Source organism: Lissotriton vulgaris, chromosome 2_1, assembly GCF_964263255.1.
Source record: "Lissotriton vulgaris chromosome 2_1, aLisVul1.2, whole genome shotgun sequence".
Lineage (NCBI taxonomy): Eukaryota > Metazoa > Chordata > Amphibia > Caudata > Salamandridae > Lissotriton > Lissotriton vulgaris.
The window spans coordinates 2,089,526,604-2,089,546,804 of record NC_141687.1 but is presented as its reverse complement, the minus strand read 5'-3'; the positions used below and the strand labels follow the sequence as shown (position 1 = coordinate 2,089,546,804).

General features: G+C 42.2%; 1 protein-coding gene across 2 annotated transcripts in view; it reads right to left on the bottom strand.

Annotated features, from left to right (window-relative positions):
• The window catches only part of UNC13C (unc-13 homolog C), a 1,328,864-nt gene that overhangs the window by 131,481 nt on the left and 1,177,182 nt on the right, over positions 1–20,201 (bottom strand). For both annotated transcript variants that reach the window (XM_086958316.1, XM_086958317.1), the window contains one exon: positions 3,035–3,182. In XM_086958316.1, the coding sequence (XP_086814442.1) occupies positions 3,035–3,182 (148 nt within the window). The remainder of the gene's footprint in view (positions 1–3,034; positions 3,183–20,201) is intronic.

Genomic DNA, 20,201 nt, shown 5'->3' with positions numbered 1-20,201 from the left:
CACCGGTGTCAGCAGGTGAGCAGTGAGGCCTTGGTGCGCAGTGTTGGCACTGTCTCTCTTCGTGTCCATCTCTTCTGTTATCTGTGTCTCTCTCTCCCTCTCTGTCCATCTTTCTCTCTCTCACCCTCTCTGTCCTTCTTTCTCTCTTTCCCTCTCTATCCGTCTTTCTCTCTCTCTCCCTCTCTGTCCTTCTTTCTCTCTCCCCCTCTCTGTAAGGCTTTTTCACTTTCCCCCTCTCTGTCCGTCTTTCTCGCTCCCCTCTCTGTCCGTCTTTCTCTCTCACACCCGCTCTGTCCATCTTTCTCTCTTCCCTCTCTGTCTGTCTTTCTCTCTCCTCCTCTCTGTCCATCTATCTCTAGCTCCCCCTCTCTGTCTGTCTTTCTCTCTCTCCCTCTCTTTTTCTCTCTCTGAATCTCTCTCTCTCCTTCGCTCTCTCTCTGTCCTTTGATGAGCACAAGTCACACCTTCTCATCTGGATTTTTGACTTGCAGCTGTGACCTACATATTGGCCAGAGGAGAGCCGCCATGTGTCTTCATTTCTGTTCTGTGTTTATTTGAATACATTTTCGATTGTTAATTCGAAGGTGAATGTGTGATGCTCATTTTTGTGACAATGCATGCATGTCACCAAATGTGATTGTGCGACATCAGGCGGAATATTTGGTACATGTTTTGTGTAGTTGATGTGGCATTTCTTTGCCCAGGGGTGGTGTGCCCGGGGAGGGGAGGTCCTGGGGGTGGTGGCGGTGGGTGTTGTGGCCCTGTTGGGGATCCCAGCCGCATGATCGTTGGCTCCATGTCCTCTGTAGTCCTTCAGGTGTGGCCCTGGGCTGGGCTCCCTTTTCTAGTGCAGGATGTCGTCCGACTTTACACCAGGTCAGAGCAGGTGTTAGTTTCCTGCTGCTAACGTGCTTATCACCTGTTTTGCATTCTTATCGCCGATCTGGCTGGTCGTTGAGAATGTTGCAGAGTGGTGTTGTGGCACAGGAACGCCTACTCTGCATCTCATTAGCGATAGTGGTGGGGTCATCTGTGGCGATGTTTTTTGAGGCTGCTATCACAGGTTAACTGGTGATATGGGCTGTTTGCACCAGCTTGTGAATAGGGTGATGTGTTTATTGCCACTTGACTGCGATAAAGTGCTGTTAATTCGGATATGAATCCTTGAGAATATGCCCCCTTATTTTTTCTTTGCAGAAAAGGAAGGGCAATGACCCAAAAATATCAGTTTGAGATTGAGAGCACTGTATGAGACACTATGAATTGTGATGCTGGTATGCATGATCAAACAATGTATGACACCTACATTTTTCTCTTAGCAGAAAAAACGAGGGGTGTGACCCAGTATGGGCACACATGATTGGGCACAGCACATTTGTTCTTATAAGGGCCCCAATGCTACTATGCTAACATATATGTGTGTGAGTTAAATTACCTTTTCTCTGGTTAAAATCTTTTGTCTGTTAGTCCAAAATGTTTAGTCTGTTCGTCAATAGATGATTCCCTGACATTTTGTGTGTCAGTCCTGAATATGGGCATTTTAAAGGCAAAAGATGAGCGACCCTTTCGAAACAAATAAGTCTTGCACAACTTGTATGAAAGTGAAGAGAAGAAGGGTCCACACGGAAGGTATGTAGAAGGGATTTATTGTACGTCCAGCTACAGTAAAACCCAACAGAAAGGCTTCTCTGTTGTTTGGCCTTCAGTATGAATGATGTTTGAAAGGGGTTTAGAGTGTTAACCAACGTAGCCCTGGACAAGCATGACTACATATTGGTACCATTCTTCTCTTTTTCTTTTATCTTTCTTTTATCTTCACAGGATACAATACAAAGTCGTATTGTGATCGAACAAATGCAGGGATATTTTATAAGTACTTACTACATACACCAGCGCCTTGCATGCTTTAGTACGCATCCATAATCTAATCTGGTCCTTAAGAAAGCCACGTTGACCCTCAGGGGCTACCTAAGCTGGCTGAAACATGTAGACCACACCCAGGATGACCGCAAGAAAGATACATGGGTCTAATTAACCATTCCATAGACATCCACCACTTGTTTTTATCATTGACCGTGAACCCCATAGCGTTTAAATACAATTTCGATACTTTGGATCATAGGGACTCCTGCGCCAATTTTAAAACACCACGTCACATGCACAAAAATCCCAAAAAAATAACCAACTCTGCAGTAATTCTGGCATCGCACCACACCCTGGGGGCACCCGGCAACCAGAGTGGGAACCAATGATGAAGCATGTCACCTACTGGGTAGGTGAGTGAGGGTTCTTTTAAAACACCCTGTGGATTCCCAGTCCCTGTAAATAACATCCAGAGAGCATGAAGGAGGAAGACTGGAGTAACCAATACACAATTAGTGGTTGATCCATTTTTAAATTGTTTTGGAATATATTCTCACTAAGCCAGTGATTATCTTAGACATTGTCGGGCCTTCACCCAGACCAGCTGGGTTATCACTTTTATCCTATTTGTGCCCTTATGAATACGGAATGAGCAGGAATCACCAATGGAAAGAGAAGGTGATGAAATATGTGGTATCATTGCAGAAGAGCATCAATGAGGAGGTGACCATGATAGTTGTCCAATTTCATCAGTGGCAGCCGTCATGAAAACAACAAATTCCTTAGATCAACAAGCATTGAGTAACACTAGAATCCTTTCACATATAATTAACATAACACTGATTTCTGTGGATCAATTGGTTACTGGGCATTCCAGAGACCATATATAGCTAAGCTTGACATTCCTGCCTATATACATTATAGAATCAATATTTTATGTTAATTTGGATAGTTAAGTAATATTTTTGTGTAGATCTATTAGGAGGTTAGTGGTGATACAATGCTGTGTACATCAACTGAAGATTTACACATTTGAATTACACAATTATATTTTTACATATTTACAACTATGTTACATTTTCATATGTTCAATTTCTTTGGACAGTTTTACAGAAAAACACATAATGTAGATAAACACACTACAGACCAATTTTAGAGAGACAATGCTTACCTTGTGATGTTTGGGTGACAATGAATTTCTTAATCAAGGAATCAGTTGTCTGCGTGTACAGACTAAGAGCATATCTTAGAGACTGTAGATCTGGGCTTTTCTCCAAGAAATTCTTTTTCAGACCATTTCCTCCTGCATGAAAGTATTGCTGTAAGATATAAAAAGACAGGAGCTTAGAAGTAAAACAGGTGGTATATGGTTTCCAAATACATCATGAGGCAGTAAGAGTCTGCTTTCAAAACCAGCTATCCCTCCAGAAACAGGTTGACAAAGCCTCTGTCTTTGACAGCACCACTCCCTTTCAGGTAGGTTTACACTGTTTGATATCATCCACCTAACATGACCTAAAATGTGGTGGTAGGCAACCAATCCCAGTTATGGGAACCTCACCTATGGCCCATGACTCTTGGGCCTTGCCCCACACACAATACATACAGTTAAGAACTTTGGCTTCTGGCTAGATTGCAAACTCTCAATGAATACCAGGATCACCAAGGTAGTGACTTCCTGCTTAGGAATACTTACATGGCTGAGAAATATTCTTGTCTGCCTACCATTTCCAGCTCCAAGAAGCATTATACAAGCATTGATTTCTTCCCAATTGATTATGGCAACATTTTGTATTGGGGTATTACTAAGGGTGTTCTTAGACTGCAGCTAGTTCAAAATGCTACCAGAAGGATGCTTCTAAATCAGCCAAAATGCATCTTCACAGTTAAGCTTGTGCATGAGCTCCACTAAATGCTGGTGGAAAAAAGATTAATTTCAAAACATTATGCTACATGCAAAAAATAATCAAACGCCTTAAATATCTCAAATACCTGATGTCTGCCTACATTCAACATTGCTCCCTTCGATCTAACAATGCCAACCATTTCTCAGTTTGGAGGGACGGGCATTCTTCTACCTGGTGCCCAAACTATGGCACACAATGCCACAGTCACTGAGATCCTGTCAGTCTCTTGCCACATTTCAATAACAATTGAAAACCTGGCTGTTCCAATACATTATTCCATCAATCTCTGATAACGTACCATGTAACAGCTTTTCACAGTCAAACTCATTGTTGGTAGCTGCATGCTTTACAAACCTATAATAATAAATGTTAGTAGGCAGAGCCTTGAGAAAGTTGCAGAATCCAGCAGGGCCACAGATATGTAAAAACGCATGACAGCTTCTTAGAAGGTCTTATTGGGATGGGTTAATTTTAAGAATTGTGTTGATAAAAGTAGGGGTGGGTGGCGAACTCCGCTCTGCCAGTGGAGTTTGCAGAGTTTTGCCAACTCGGTGCTCCGCTGGGAACGCGGAGTTCGGGCAAAAACTCCGACTCTGTGGCGTAGCGGAGTTTGCCCCTGCCACCCATGCCCACATCAGGACTACAAATCAGCACTTACCTGGTCTGGCATCTCCGCTCTCTGCCGTGCCCAGGCTACCTCTTCCTCACCGTCCTCACTGGTCACAAATACCTACGTTGTTTGTCTTGGGAGGACTGCACATGCGCATGCGCAGTCTTCCCAAGATTTATAACTTAGGAGTTTATGACTGGCGAGGAGGAGACTACGGCAAGAAGGAGGGCAGCCCCAGGCATGGCGTAGAGTGAAGATGCCAGACCAGGTTAGTGTGCCCGCTTACATCCCATGCAGATTTCCGCTTAGGGTGGAGTGCAGTTTTTGGGCAGCTCTGGGGAATTCCGTGTAGTGGCACCTACCAACTCAGCCAACCCTTAAAAAACGGTATTGATTTGCTGGTGCAAATTTTTCTTACCCCCTTACAGCCCACCTTCCCTGGTGACTGTGCAGCTAACTTATCATTCCACTTGCCCTAAAAACAAAGTTGCATACTGTTTCTATTCAATGAAAGCAATAGAGATGAATGTAATATTAGTATGTTGGATTCACATCAGAATTTACAGTATTAAAATAGGAATACAAAAATACATTTTTGTTTCTATACGTCTCGCTAGGCACCTAGCGATGGCAGAAGAGGATATGGCTCTTACAGTGAAACAGGCTTCACTTGGGATGTGGGCGCTAGTGGCATAAATTGTATCTAGACTCAGCCTCATAATTGCATAATTGAACATTCTAATTAAAACCAAGCTGGACTTTGGGAGCTATTTCAGGGCCACATTTCTCACTGCAACTATTAGTGATTTCTCGAACTAGTTGTTGCATTATTCATCAGCCCTAATGCTGATGCCTTATCAAACTCTTTATAAAATTACTAAATGTCTGTTACCTTGTTTTAAGGAGAGAGCACAAGCACTTTTCTACTGGTTATCAGTGGTAAAGTGCAAAGAGTCCTAAGGCCAACAAAAAATAATTTAGCAAAAATAGGAGGTGGAAGGCAAAAGGTTTGGGGATAAGGCTGCAGAGAGTGCCTGATCCAACACACAAGGGGCAGATTTACAATAACTGGCGCATCCCCAGGGATGCGCCAGTTATTGTGCGCTGCAGCTCCGCCGCCCATGGTGCGCTGCATTTACAATGCGGCGCACCATGGGGCAAAAACGGAACAAATGCGTGACGCATCTGTGCAGTAAAGGCGGCGCATTGCTGGAGTTGCGTCGCAAGCGTGATGCAGCTCCAGCAATGCTCTGGTGGGCCCTATCTGTCCAATGCTGCGTCAAGCCTTACGCCTGCTTCAAGCAGGCACAGGGTTTCGACGCAGCATTGGCCTAAAAGTGACTGAGTGAAATCTTGTAGATTTCACTCAGCCACTTTTAGGAGGCGTTCCTGCGCAGGAACGCCCCCCCCCACCCTGCGCCGGAACGCCTCCTTATGGCGCAGGGCTTTACAACGTAACACATCTCCCAGATGCGTCACGTTGTAAATACCCCGCACCATGGCACATCTTTTGTGCCACCGATGCGTCACAAAAGTGATGCAACAGCGGCGTAAAAGAGGCGCAAGGGGCTTGTAAATCTGCCCCTCGGAATTTAATCTTACACATTTAGAAATAATTCAAACAATGGAATAGTGACAACACTAGTGTACAAACAGAGCTCTATGGCAAGTTGGAATTACAGGAAAACAGTAGGGGTGCACGGAACTCATGCAGTTTGACTCTATGGAATTTTGTAGAGTTATATGAAAAATCAGCAAGATGCTGCAGAGTTCCGAAAATGGGTGGAAATCAGCATGTAACTCTGCTGATGTGGTAAAATCAGTAAGAATGGCAGGCACCATGCAGCACCCCAAATGGAACTGCTTCTCAAGTTGGTTCTGATGCCGCTCCAGTAGACTTTTTACTCAAGCAGCAGCTTTTTCACCGCTACCATCCATGTTTGGAAAACTTACCTTTGGCAACTGCACATGAGAAAAAACTTCAACATAAGGTGGTTGGCGGAATTTGTCCAGAACACCATGTTACATGCATACCATGGAGTGGCCAAAACTCTGCCAACTCTATCGACAGAGTGAAATTTATCGCCCTACAAAACACACCAACAATAAATGATAGCAGGACATTGGTGAGGTTCCCTTTTAAGTCTGAACTGACAGTGCAGCTCTCATCAGACCTTATGTAAATTCTTGAAGATTCCAGAGTTGTTTTTCCACAGAAGAAACCTAAGATATTGATTTTTCAATGTATTCTCACAAACAAATAGTGGTCGGATCCACGTAAGCCACACCATTCTGAACTCTCCCAGGTGTATAGATTTCCATTGGCGCAGGCCAAACCTGTTCCCAAATACGGCACATATCCACATCTCCAGAAAGAATGGAAATCAAGGAGAAGTGTGGCTCAATGATTAGAGCGGCAGACCCTTATGCAGAGGTCTAGCCCTGGACCAGGGTTCAATTCCCCGCCTCCGCGGGTCTTGGGCTCAAATTTCCACGGACTTGATAATTCTCGCCTCGTGCCTATTCCAATCATGGAGTCCTACTCTGCAACTCTGGGCAATAGCTTGCTTAATCTCCACAACGGCCCCCACAATGCTAAGGATGCCTGGCCTCCACCTTGGGGGTGCCCAGGAGTGGACGCCTCACAGGGAAAGCCAGGATGGGTTCCACAGCGGTATTGGTACAAGCGCCTTGAGACCCTTGCGGGTGAGTAGTGTGCTTTACAAGTATCAATTTACATTTTTGTACATTTACAATTCAAAGGAAAAATCTTGCTATATCAATGATGCATTTTGGGGCATTTCCATTTGTGGGTAATTGGGCCCACTGACGAAAGTGGGTAAAACATTTTTTATCAAGAGAAGTGTTTCACTAGAGTCTAGTAGAACATGTGCTATATCTATTGAATTGCTCTCCATTGTTGGCTTCCAAATATAAACCAGTGAGCACAAAAGAACATATTTTGCACAACAGCCTATGAATCAAGAGATTTAAGAGTAACAACTGCGGGAAATTAGGTTGTTGGTTGAGTGGGGTCTCAACCCTACACAAGCAACATCCACAGTCGTTGTCAGGGTGTACCACAAAAATCGGTAAATTAACCTGCAGTTAACTCTCTGGTAGCTTGGTACAAAAGCAGTCAGGCTTTGCTTAGAGGCAATGTGTAAAGCATTTATGCCGTTGACAAACAGTAATGAAGTAAAAACACAACACAAGAAAAATCCCCCAAAAATTTAGAAACATAATGTAATAAATATTTTGACACCAAACAACAAAAATCTAATCAGTAGAACTGGAGATATGCCATTTCAGAGTTCTAATGAAGTATTGTGCCTAAAAGCAAAAATATCTAACTGTGGTCAGAAGGTCGCACACAACCAGGTCAAAGTAAAGAATTATGGCCGACTGCGATGGAACTCAAGTTGGATACAGAGACTGAGAGGGAACTGGGTCTGGTCAAGAAATTTACCCCAAGAAATCTGAGCAGCCACACCTCCCTGTTATTCCAATTCCAGGAGCAACTCATTCTCCAAAATGTAGTCAATGGGCATCTGGGTACTAACTGTGACCATCCTCTTGATCACCTGCCCACCCATTCCATGTATGCTATGGGGTGGAAATAGTCCTGCCCCTGGGCCTGAGTAACCCAAAACACATGGCTGGTCTATTGCTCATTTCACTGAAATGGTCTAGTGTCCCCGGTGTCCCTCACAGCAGTGACAGGACCCCATTCGCCTTGACCTTGTGGCAACTCGCACCCTCCAGTATCAAAAATCTGCCCTCCGAGTACACCTCTCAACTAACGGAGATTAGGGAATGGTCTAACTTGTGCCCCTGGGGACTACCTACCCCTAAAGCCACATTGGCCACCCATGTAGAGGTCCCACCAGTGGGTGGCTACTTAGGACAGACAGAGCTCCCCTACTTGGATCCTAACTGGGAAAACTGAAAACAGTGGGGTTGGAAATGGAGTACCCAGGGCCACTGACCACCAGATCCCCTCTAGTTTTTCAGAAGGGGCATGGTAACCCTTTACACCCACCTCACCATGGGACCTGCCTGTGTCTCTTTCACCTCCTCCTCACTTTTCTGGGAAGGAACCTGAACCACCCGTTTTGAGGTTGCACCCATATATATTCTTGTTTATCCTGGTGCTGAGCCAGCAGTCTGCCTCTTTAGCAAGGTCCCTGGTGTTAGAGAGATTACTATCAACTAGGTGTTGGTGCAGGTCTGTAAAATAAAGAATGAACATGAACTATCTAGCTATCAGATTGTACGACCCCTTGTAACCATTCACTTCACTGTCCTTCACCCAACCATCCAGTGTCTTGCAAAAATGATCCACACAATCCACCCAGGTCTGCTAGTGCAGATTCTGACAGTCCCTGAACTTCTGCCTATATCTCTCTAACAGTGAGCCCATGTTTCCTGGTCAGGGCCTCCTTCATGAATGCACACTTCATACCGTCCCCTATTCCAAGGGCTATTAGGGCATCCCACCCTTAATTGGTATTGTGCCTATAGAGTCTGGTTCCCCACTCTTACTCAGGGATCCTGTACATCTCTAGGGCAACCTCATAGTCCTCACACCGGTTGTCTATTACATCTCCCACAGCAAAGTAAGGCACTAAATTCTTTGGGATGTGGACTCTGTTGTCTCCAGTGGACACTAGGGTATTGATGCGTTCATTGCTGCTGGGTTCTCAAGGTTGCTTGGCCTTCAGCTCAAGCACACATATGCTTCAGTAGCGGTTTTTCTCAGCCAATGCATTTTTAGGCTCAGCCTTCTTCTCCTCTGCTTCCAGTTTCATTTTGGCCAGCTGCAGTTTGAGCTCCCTAGCCACCCTTTCTGTACTCCAGTTCCTCTCCGGACAAACCCTGTGCAGACTCACTCCTTCTTGCCCCTCATGGGCCTCGTATATGGGTGAGATGTGTTCCTCCTGCAGTTCAGGACTCAGGTTTAGACCATCCTCCTTCTCATCCAACTTTGCTGCCTCCTCCTCAGGGTCATCCTCCTCTATGGTGGCCTGTCACCTCTGTACTTCCTCATAGGCTCTGAGAGCTATCTGGAGGTCCAACTTTGTGGCCCTAATGTTTGCCTTCAGCCTTTTTTCCTTGCAGAGCCCCTGCAGCTCAGTCTTAGTGCGTGCTGATGTTGAGCAGCTCCTATCTTCATAGTTCAAAAGAGGAAGGTAGGGTATTGGCACTGCACAAACAGAAATACCGGATCCCACCACGGATCACCAATGTGGGAACTTGGGTTGTTGGTAAAATGGAGTGTTTACCCTGCTCAAGCGACAGCCACAATCCCTGTCAGGATGAACTACAAAAGTCAGTAAATTAACCTGTCCTTACCCCTCTAATGGCTTGTAACAAAAGCAGTCAGGCTTAACTTAAAGGCAATGAGTAAAGCATTTATGCAGCACGCAAACCGTAAAAAAGTTAAAACATAGCACAAGAAAAATCCCACACTGATTTAAAACAATAGAATATATTTTAATTAACTACTTGACACCAAATTGACAAAAATAAAATCAGTAGAACTGGAGTTATACATTTTTAAAGTTTTAGGTAAAAATGAATGCCTAATCGATGAAAACACCAACCGAGGACATCTAGTCAGGCAAGACCAGGTAAAAGTACAAAAAGTATGGCAGAATGCGATGGAGCGGAAGTCAGATACAAAGAGTGAATTTGGCCTGGTCAGTGCTTTCTTTTGGAGTTGAAAAAAGTTCCAGCAAATAGTCTCTGATATGGTAGACGTTCAGCAGGTCAAGGCTGCAGGTGGTTTCCAGGGATGAGTGGTCATCATCAGGGAGCCGCTAGATGAAGTCTTGGTGAAGATTTTCATGTTCAGACTTAGGGGCCTATTACGATGGCGGGCGGACAAACCATACCGGGAAACGGGACCGACAGCCATCAGTGTGGCTGTCCCGCCATGGAAATTAGGATGCTGCAGTGGCATCCTGCATATATTGCAAATTGTGGCGGACAGTGCAGTAAGCAGCATCCACCACAATTCAATATATGCATGATGTGCATTTGCATGCACAACAAGACAGGCACCGCGCTGTGTCTGCCACATTGTGCATGTAAAATAAGGGGGGTGCCATGAACACCCAACCCCTGGGGGCTGGCAACAGGCCCCCAAAAGTGAACTCTGCCTGGCTTTCCATGGCGGGGTCTCCGCCATGGAAAGCCCTACACCGTCGCCCATCCTAATATGGATGGCGGGGTCTTGAATGCACCGCCACCATATTTAAGCCCTTTTCTGCCCGGTCGCATGTCTGACCGGCGGAAAACCAGCGGACAGTCTTTCCGTCTGCCGGGGTCCCCCCGCCATCGTAATTTGGTGGGGGGAATTAGTAGGCGGGTGATGGAAAATGGCGGGCAGATCGCCCCCGCCAGACGGGAGGTGGCGATCCGCCTGCCATCCTAATAGACCCCTTAGTCTCTTTTTTGGAGGTCGAAAATCTCCAGGGGGAGGAGGCTGGAAGCTGTAGCTGATAAAGGTTCCACAAGGCTATATACCCCCTCTGGGACGGACTGCTGTACAGGATTTGCTGCTGCTGCGGAAATTAATCTGGCCAAACAGTGATGCACCTTGTGCAGATAGACAATCATACTGGTCTGGTATCCTGTCAGTACTCAGAGCAGTTTTGAGCCCAAAAGTCCCACATTTTGGATATGAGGTATCTCGGCACCTTTAGCACCACTCACTAGACTGGGGAGGGACCACCCAAAGGGTTGGGACTCTAACCATTTCTGTCCCTGAGGCTCTGATCAGGAGGCCAGCCATCTGACCCTTAAAGTCACTCTAGTAGTCCAGGATTCAAGCAGTGGAATAGGGCACAAGCAGCAGGGCAGGTCTCTGAGGGTTCAAGGCAGGCTTCAGGCAGTAGAGCAACGATTCCAAGTTCAGCAAAGCAGTCCTCTGAAGTACACAGAGAAGTCCTCTGAGAGTCCTTCCGCAGGTCCGGAGAGTGCACTGGATATTCAGTCTGAGGGTCCTATTTTTATACCTGTTGCTTTTTTGAAGTAGATGTTTCTAGACAAATGCCCTTTAGAGTTCTTGATATTTGCTGCTTCCCCTGCCCTGGTTCCGGAGGGGCTGCATGCACAATGCAGGGGTGAAAAGTCCTTTATATGGAGGTATAGCACAGCCTATTGATTTGCAAGTGAGGCTGTGTCCAGCTCCGCACCCCATCCTGCCATGGAATGTCCCTCCAGGTATACCCAAACCCTGTATTGTGTTTCTGTCTGGGAGGAATAAAGAAAATCCACTGCCACTAAACCCAGTCATGTGAAAGAGGAACAGGCCGCAGGCAAAGGAGTGAAAAACAAAGTTAGGAATTCTTCACTACCAGGGCATAAGACTTAAAAGTACATATCTAACCTTTTACCTACAATACATCCTGCCCCCTGGGCTACCTAGGACCTGTGTTCAGGGTAATCTATATGTGATAAAAGGGGATTTTAAGGCCTGGGAAGGGTATAATTTTGCTAAGCCATATTGGTAGTTTAACACTGCATTCAGGCTACAATGGTATTCCAAGGACATGTTTTAAGGGGCTACTTAAGTGGGTGACACCCTACGTGCTACAGGCCCACTAGTAGAATTTAATAAGTAGGCCCTGGGTAAATGGTATACCATTTTACTAGGGCTTAAAAGTAAATTACCAATCATGTGTAAGACAATTATTCATGTTTTAGGAAGTGAACACAAGCACTTTAGCACTGGTTAGAAGTAGTAATGTGCATAAAGTCTTAAGGCTAACAAAAATGAATTCAGCGAAAATTGGAGGGGTGAAGGCAAAATGTTTGGGGGTGACCCTGCAGACAGAGCCAATTAGTGATCCCTTGCAGCATACGGAGTTCTGCTCACATTTCAGAAATATACAGATTTCTAGGTTCACATATGAAGTTTCACAGCTTTTTCTTCCACAAACCATAAGTAGGTAGGTACCACAAAAATATTGGAAATATTGACTACACAATTGTAAAATCTGTGATAAAATGATTTTTTCCTATTCTAAGTGATCCTTAAAGATGAGACAATGATAATTATTAGTACAGCAAATACTCCAATGATGTAATTCTTAAGAAAATAATACACACTTTCCTGCACAGCACAATATTTATTTTTACCCAAATGGATATCATTTTCTGTGTCCAGGGGTAACAACACGCAAACCCTGGGTACATTTAACATCCCCAACATGAGGGGTGAAAAAAAAACACAATAGGTTCTACCATGAAAGTTAGGATAGTTTAAGCTCAAAGCACCTCTAATTTTTTTTTAAGACAAGTGCTCATTCCTGACAGCCGGGAGATGGGTTGGGAGGTTGATGGGTGAGCCACAGTATTGACGGGATTGTAAAGTACTACAAAAAGTGAGGCATTGCCTCTGCCCAAAAGCTGATATTACTCCCTATAGAAATTGACTTGTCAGAAGTTGTGTTATTCCACTGATAAAGTGTTTTGCATTTCACAACTGATACCCAATAGAGTACTTCTGAGTGGCCAATGGTGACAAACCTATGAACTAGGCTGTTGCCTTGACTGTTACAATGTTAAAGATTATGTAAGATACCATAGGACTGAACTTCTTATTATGAAATATTATGACAAACACATTAGGTCTGATCTTTTGTATTGTAAAAATAAAATTAAGGCCAATAGGCCTTTATAGTTAGATTGCTATTGTACGTGGTAAAGCCTGTTGACAAGTATTTTTTAACATAGATTCCCACAAATTATCACAGTAGGAAAGGGATATTGTTATCCTCTCTGACAAACAATGTTTTCTGGAATTTCTATGGCTTGTTAACTTGGCTTGACAGTTCAGTTGAGCTCACTGCCAAGACTGATCACCACAAAACAAGTTGTAAGAGGATGTGGCTCTACTCTTGATCATTTTTTCAGCATGCATTGGATTGCAAACATTGTTGATTTAGTCCACCAGGAAAAAGTTCCAGTGCTCATAACTAATAAGGATTTTGTTAACACAGACCACGGGCCAAATATAAAAGGAAGGGGATTTCCATGATATAGCTCAATGACCAATAGAAAAGAAAGGGTTTCTAATTCGGAATTCAAATATTACAGAAGAGATTTCATGGTGAAGTGCTTGCCACCAACTTTGTTGTGTTCTAACTTTCTAACCCACAGCACCTCGTTGTGTCATTCTTGGACTCTAGCACTAAGCATATTAACACTAATACCACTGGTCAACTGCTTTTCCATAATTACCTCCTGTGGGAGACCAACATGCATAGTGTATGGGATTTTGAATTGGTAGGAATTTAAAACAATAAATATGTTTAAAATTGTCTGCTCTCTTCTTTGTTTTGAATAGGGGCATTAGAAGAAAGGAAACTAACTTCCATTGGAGGACTGTCGTGATGTGCCTGCATTGATTGGACTACATTTCAACCTCATCCACCTGCTCCGGCACATTTTTACAGCAGTATCTTATCTAACTATGGTAGACCTTTCTACCACAAATTACCACAATTCTAATGCTATGGAGCCATGATTTGACTGTGTTTTAATAATTCAGTTGCTGGAATGAATATAGTTATTTAAAACCCACTAGACAAAAGTGAACCAAATAATCTGTGAAGCATTTTCAATGGTGAACACCCTAAATTTCGATTCCAAAATATAGACTGCCCAGAATATCGAATTAAAAATATAGAGAGCCCAGAATATCGAATTACCAAAATTTAGTTGGATAGAATATCGAAATTGAGGTAAGAAATATCGATTTCCATAATATCAAATTTAAAATATCGTTTTCCATAATATCGATTTTTTTACAGTTATGTATGCTAGTATATTTGTTAAAAATATGTATTATTTTTGTAATGTATATTTAATTTCTTTAAAGTAATGAATGTTATGTTATTTAATTTTTGAGCAATTTATTCTGCAGCGGGTTGTGGGTTTAAAGGGGAATGGGTTGGGAAGTAATTTATTTATGGTAAATTAAATATTCGTTTTTATGAATTATTAATTATTTTTTATTTATTTTTGCGTTTTAGTTCTGTAGCGGGTTCTGGGTTTATAGGGGAATAGGGCAGGAAGTAATTTTATTGTAATTACGCAAAAATCTATTTGTATTTATATGTACTGATAATTATTTAATTAATTGTTAATTAATTATGAAATGGTAATTAATTTGAATTAATTGGTAATTCATTTTAATTAATTGTTTAATTGATAATTACGTTAATTATTTTAATTCATTATTTGGAGTGGGTTGTGGGTGATAGGGGAATAGGGTGGGAAGTAATGTAAAGTTAATTAAATTATTTTTGTGTATTGATAAATGAGGTATTGTTAATTAATTATTAATTGGTAATTTTTTTATTACTTATTAAATTTTTGGCAATTAATGATAAATAGGTCATTAATTTTTAATAAATAACATTTATTAGTATTTATAATTAATTAATTATTAAAGATTTTGTAATTGGTAATTCATTTTAATTATTTTTAAATTGGTATTGAAAATTAATTTGTTCCTTTTTAAATATTAAATCTTTACTTTCCATACTGTTGCACTCTCTGGAGTGGGAATAGTAAATGTTACCCCTACGCTATCCAACGCTTTTCCTACTGTTGCACACTCTGGAGTGGGATTAGTAATTTTTACCCTCCCACTATCCAACGCTTTACCTACTGTTGCACTCTCTGGAGTGGGAATAGTAATTTTTACCCCTACACTATCCAACGTTTTCCCTACTGTCGCACTCACTGGAGTGGGAATAGTAATTTTTACCCCTACGCTATCGAATGCTTTCCCTACTGTTGCAATCACTGAAGTAGGAATAGTAGTTTTTACCCCTATGCTAGCCAATGCTTTCCCTACTGTTGCCCTTTCTGGAGTGGGAGTAGTAATTTTTACCCTCCCGCTATCCAACGCTTTTCATACTGTTGCACTCACTGAAGTTGGAATAGTAATATTTACCCACCCGCTATCCAACAAATTCTCTAATTTTGTACTTGTCCGAGTGTGAATACTAATTTGATTCCATTAGCTATGTAATGTTTTTAATTTTGTTATATTTAATGTAGTGTAAATTATTAATTATAATAAAAATTATTATATATTATTCATTTTCATATTTAGATATGTTTATTTATATATATATGTAACTATATTTTTAATAATGTTCTAAATATTTCATAATTAAGATTAATACTTATTTATAATATCATTAGGTAAATATATATGTTAAAAATTTGTTATTTTACATTACAATTATTATGTTTACATTTTAGGCTTTTTTACATTAATTTACTATGTTTTATTTAATTGTGTTTATTATTGAATTACTTTAATATTATTTTAAAAACATTTAAAACATGTGATATTTTAGTTAACTATATTTTAACTTTCTATATTTTGGAATCGATATTTTATATATATATTATTTTTGTAAAAGGTTGAACTTAAGGATAATAATCAATAACATATTTAAAGTAAATGTATGCATATGTATACATTTTTATGATTGTGTGTTTATATTTTTCAATTTAGTTTCTTTGTTATATTTAGTTAAAATGTAAATTAAATGTAATTTATTTTGTAAATATAATATTAATATTCAATATATTTACTATACATTATATTATTTTATGCATATTTTTAAATCAGTATTTTTTACATCTATATTTTTTACCTCAATAGTTTTGTACTTACCTGTTAAGGTATTGGAGTCGATATTTTTGCAGTCGATAATTTTTTTCGATATTTAGAACATCGATGTTTGTTACATCGATATTCTATCAGTGAACCCAAACTGATATATCAGCTAGTCAAATATAGCAATATTCAAAATATATTTTTAACCAGGACTAGAAATTGGGTTATTAGATCAGAGGGGTGAAAGCTCCACTCAAATGATTAACACAGTCCTTGTCAGGGTGATTCACAAATGTCACTAAATAAAATTGTGGTTAACTCTCTGGTAGCTTTGCGAAATAACAGTCAGGATTAACTTAGAGATAATGCAGCACTCAAACAATAATATAGTGAAAACACAACATAAGAAATATCCCTAACCTATTTATAAATGGGGAATAGACGTTATTAAATAACGTGACACCAACACAACAAAAATCCAATCAGTAGAACCAAAGTGTATAGTTCAAATAGCACCAAAAAGCATAAATCAGCACTTGGTGTATCTGGTTGCACTGGACCGGGGTAAAGTCATAAGTTCGGGCTGACAACATTGAAGCATGGTTGGGATATAGGGACGAGACTCGTCCTGTTGAAGAGTTACCTACTCAAATACATGCAAAGAGCTCACGTTCACATTAGTGAGGGCCGTGAGCAAGTTATCACTGTAGCAAGGAGTATGTTGGGCATTATGATATTCACTGTTGTAGTCCGAAGAGCAGGTAATTACTGGCGATTTATGTTGGCTGTGGACAAGGGGTCACTGTCTGTGCGAAGTGATGATTATGCTGGAGATTCACATTGGCAGTCATTAGGGGCTGGAATTTCTTGGTGTAAAAAGCCCAAAATGTCTGTATCTTTATTGGGAGTCAGGAGAAGTACACTTTGATGCCAGTCAAGGGTCCAGGTCCTGAGGGGCACGTTTTGTGGAACACGATTCATCTGAGCAGAGGCCAGCAGCTGGGCTCAAGTATGCCCCAGTTGTGCTGGTTAGCCTGGCCAGTTGCAGGTAGGCCTCTAGAAGTTTGGTGTGGCCTTGTAACAAACCAGAGATCATCCAACTAACCCTTTGGGTCACTTGTATGGAGCTTGGGTTCAAGTCCAGCAGGTTCACTCTATCTTCAACAGACAGCAGAGCGGTCCTTCTGAATATTCCAAAGGTCCAGGAGTGTTCTGATGAGAGATCCTGAAGGTGTCCCATATTCCCCAGTGCGACCCTCTGGGCAGGGCATGCCGCCTATGTCTAACTGTCCTCTTTTGATGGGTTTGGCTTCAAACAGTCAAGCGTAACGTAAGACAGGCAGTCAGGATGTGAGCTGCATTTGTCAATCGCTGGGCGGGCAGCCCTTTAAAAGCAGGGAATGGGGTGGATAAGCACAGAGGTTAGACTTTGAAGCCCAGGAAGGATGAGCACAACCCCATAGAACATCCTGCTCAGGATGTGAGTACCCTGCTCCCACCAAAGGCCCTTTTGTCCAATGCATGGAAGCAATATACAAAACACCACAGGAGAGCCCTTCGTCTGTGACTCTGGACATTGACATTGGTTTAGACACAAAAATGTAGACTTTCTAAAAGTGCCATTTTCAGAATAGTAACTTCAAACCCGACTTTGCCAAAAAAGAGAATTTTAAATTATAATTCATTTTAATGGAAACAGCATTTCTCTATCTGGTCCCAAACTTAAGTTATCACTTATTAAGTGTAATGAGTTAATCCAGTTTCATTCTATGGGAGAGAAAACCTTAGAGCTGTAAAAACCCACTTTAGGACTGTTGTCATTGTGAGGACATTTAAATCTTAACTACACATGTCCTGCTTTCTAATACCACGTACACTGTCCTATGCTATGAATGGTTAAGGCTTGCCTTAAGGTTGACATATAAGTATTAAAAAGGAATGGTAATGTTTAGGCCTGCAAATGTGTTTTTGTTTGCCTGGTCAAATTGCAGTTTAAACTCCACTACAAGCTGCAGTGGCTGGCCTGAAACATGGTTTACAATGCTATCTTAGTGGGTGGCACAATGAGTTCTGCAGCCCACTGGTAGCCTTTAATATACAGGACATGTGGAACCGTTTACGAGGGCGGTATAAGGCAAACACTTGAATATGCAAGCGCAAGTCAGTAATGCAACCAAGGGAGCTAATCATCATCAGATGAGCATCCTAAGGAAACTTAAACCATTCCTCCCACAGACCGAGCTAACAGTGGCGGTATAACCCTTAGTGTTACCAAGAATGGACTGTGGAAGAACCACTTTATGCGTTCTTCCCAAATACAAGCTGGCCCCGTTGAGGGCATCTCTAAACTCGGCGGCCAGACTGGTCTCAGGAACTAAAAAAAAAATCCACATTTCTCCGACCTTGAAAGTTCAAAATTGGCTACTCTACGAGGCAAGAATACAACTTAAGATCGCCTGCACAACCAATAAAGCCCTGCATAGCTTAGCACAAAAGCTTGAGCGGTCGGGAGGATGCAGACTATCACGAAGTGTGAGTTCACTACTACTGAAACCACAATCCTTCCATAAAAAAAGAACTAGCCGCAGAGCATTCTCAGGGATTGCACCGAAGATTTGGAACGACCTACCTCCAGATATGCGCAGAATCTCCTCCTTCTCCTCAAAAAGAAGTAAAATTGATTCTAATGAACAAATTCACATTCTAAGGGGCCCATTACGATGTCGGGCGACTTGCCCCTGCCAGGCTGGCGGTAGCCACCGCCAGCCTGGCGGGGCCAATACGCCCAACATCCACACTTGTTTCCCCCCCCGCCACATTAGTATGGCAGGGGGGTCTTGCGCCTTGCGGCCAGGGCGGAAAAGGAATAATATGGTGGTGGCGTCTGTCACACACCGCCAGCCATATTCTGATGGTTATATTTAGGTGCCTTTCCGCGGCGGCGATGCCACCACGGAAAGGCATGCGGTCTACACTCTGGGGGCCCCCTACGTGCAGAGAGCACCGCCTGCCATAATGCTATAAATGCAGGATGTGCCCACCACTGTGGCGGGCACATCCTAATACCCCTCTCGGGGACCCCCTGCCTTATGGCGGGCGGTCCCAAATTCCCACAGGATGGCGGGCGGACAAAGTCCGAACGTCATCCTAATGACCCCCTAAAACTTTAACCTCTTTAACCCTTTCGCTGCGGCCGCGATTTTACCGTTGTGCGGTAAACAAAAGAACAGGGCGGGGCCGTGATGAACCCCAGCCGTCATCAGCACACGCCCACCGTGGGGCGTGACAGCTGGGGTTCGTCACCAGCATGGGAGGGGTTAATGACCACTTGCCACCTCTGCTATCCATATACCGCTGACTAACGCTTTTGTATTGAATGGCGAATTTCGAATGTATGTATATTACCCCAATCATTTAATGTTTAATAACTGTGTATTGTAAAGCGCTCTGATACCCTCGTGGGTTGTGTTTGCGCTAGGTAAAACTTTCTGAATAAAATAAAGTAAATTAATTAATTAAATGTGGCAGTCAGGTGTAGGCCAGGTTTACCATGTTTATAAGGGAAAGCACAAATACCTTAACATTGATTAGCAGAGAAAAAATGGACATTACTAAAAGGCAACATAATTGGGTCCAGCGAAGGAAGACAAACATCTCTTGTGTATCACAGGGTTACAGAGAGGAGGCCAATAGGGAGTAGCACTTGAAACAACAGACATAGCGCCTCATCTACTGAGGCTTTTAGCGTTTGAAAGCCCTGTGTTTCAGTAAATCTGGGGATTGTAAAATCTAAAACCCTTTTCAAAATGTAATAACTCATTTAACGATTGGAAAAAGATTTTTCAAATCAGTATATGGGTTTAGGAAACATTAAAGAATCGGTATTTGGAAAAAAGTTAATTAAGGGCATCCCTTCGTAATTTTGAGACTCTCAGGGATGTATTAATGTTTTGTGACTGAAATCGGCTTGCAAAACAAATATTTTGCCACCATTGCAAAGGAGGTTGTAAGCCATTAGCAAACAGGAAGTGGTCCTTAATGGAATGCCTTCTGCTTGGTGAATGTTGAAAAAACATCTTTAATAGGTGGGTATGGTAACATGGACCACTGCCTCATCTTAAAAAAAAAGTTTGGAAGAATTGTCCTTTTCTTTCTTGAAAAGCATTCC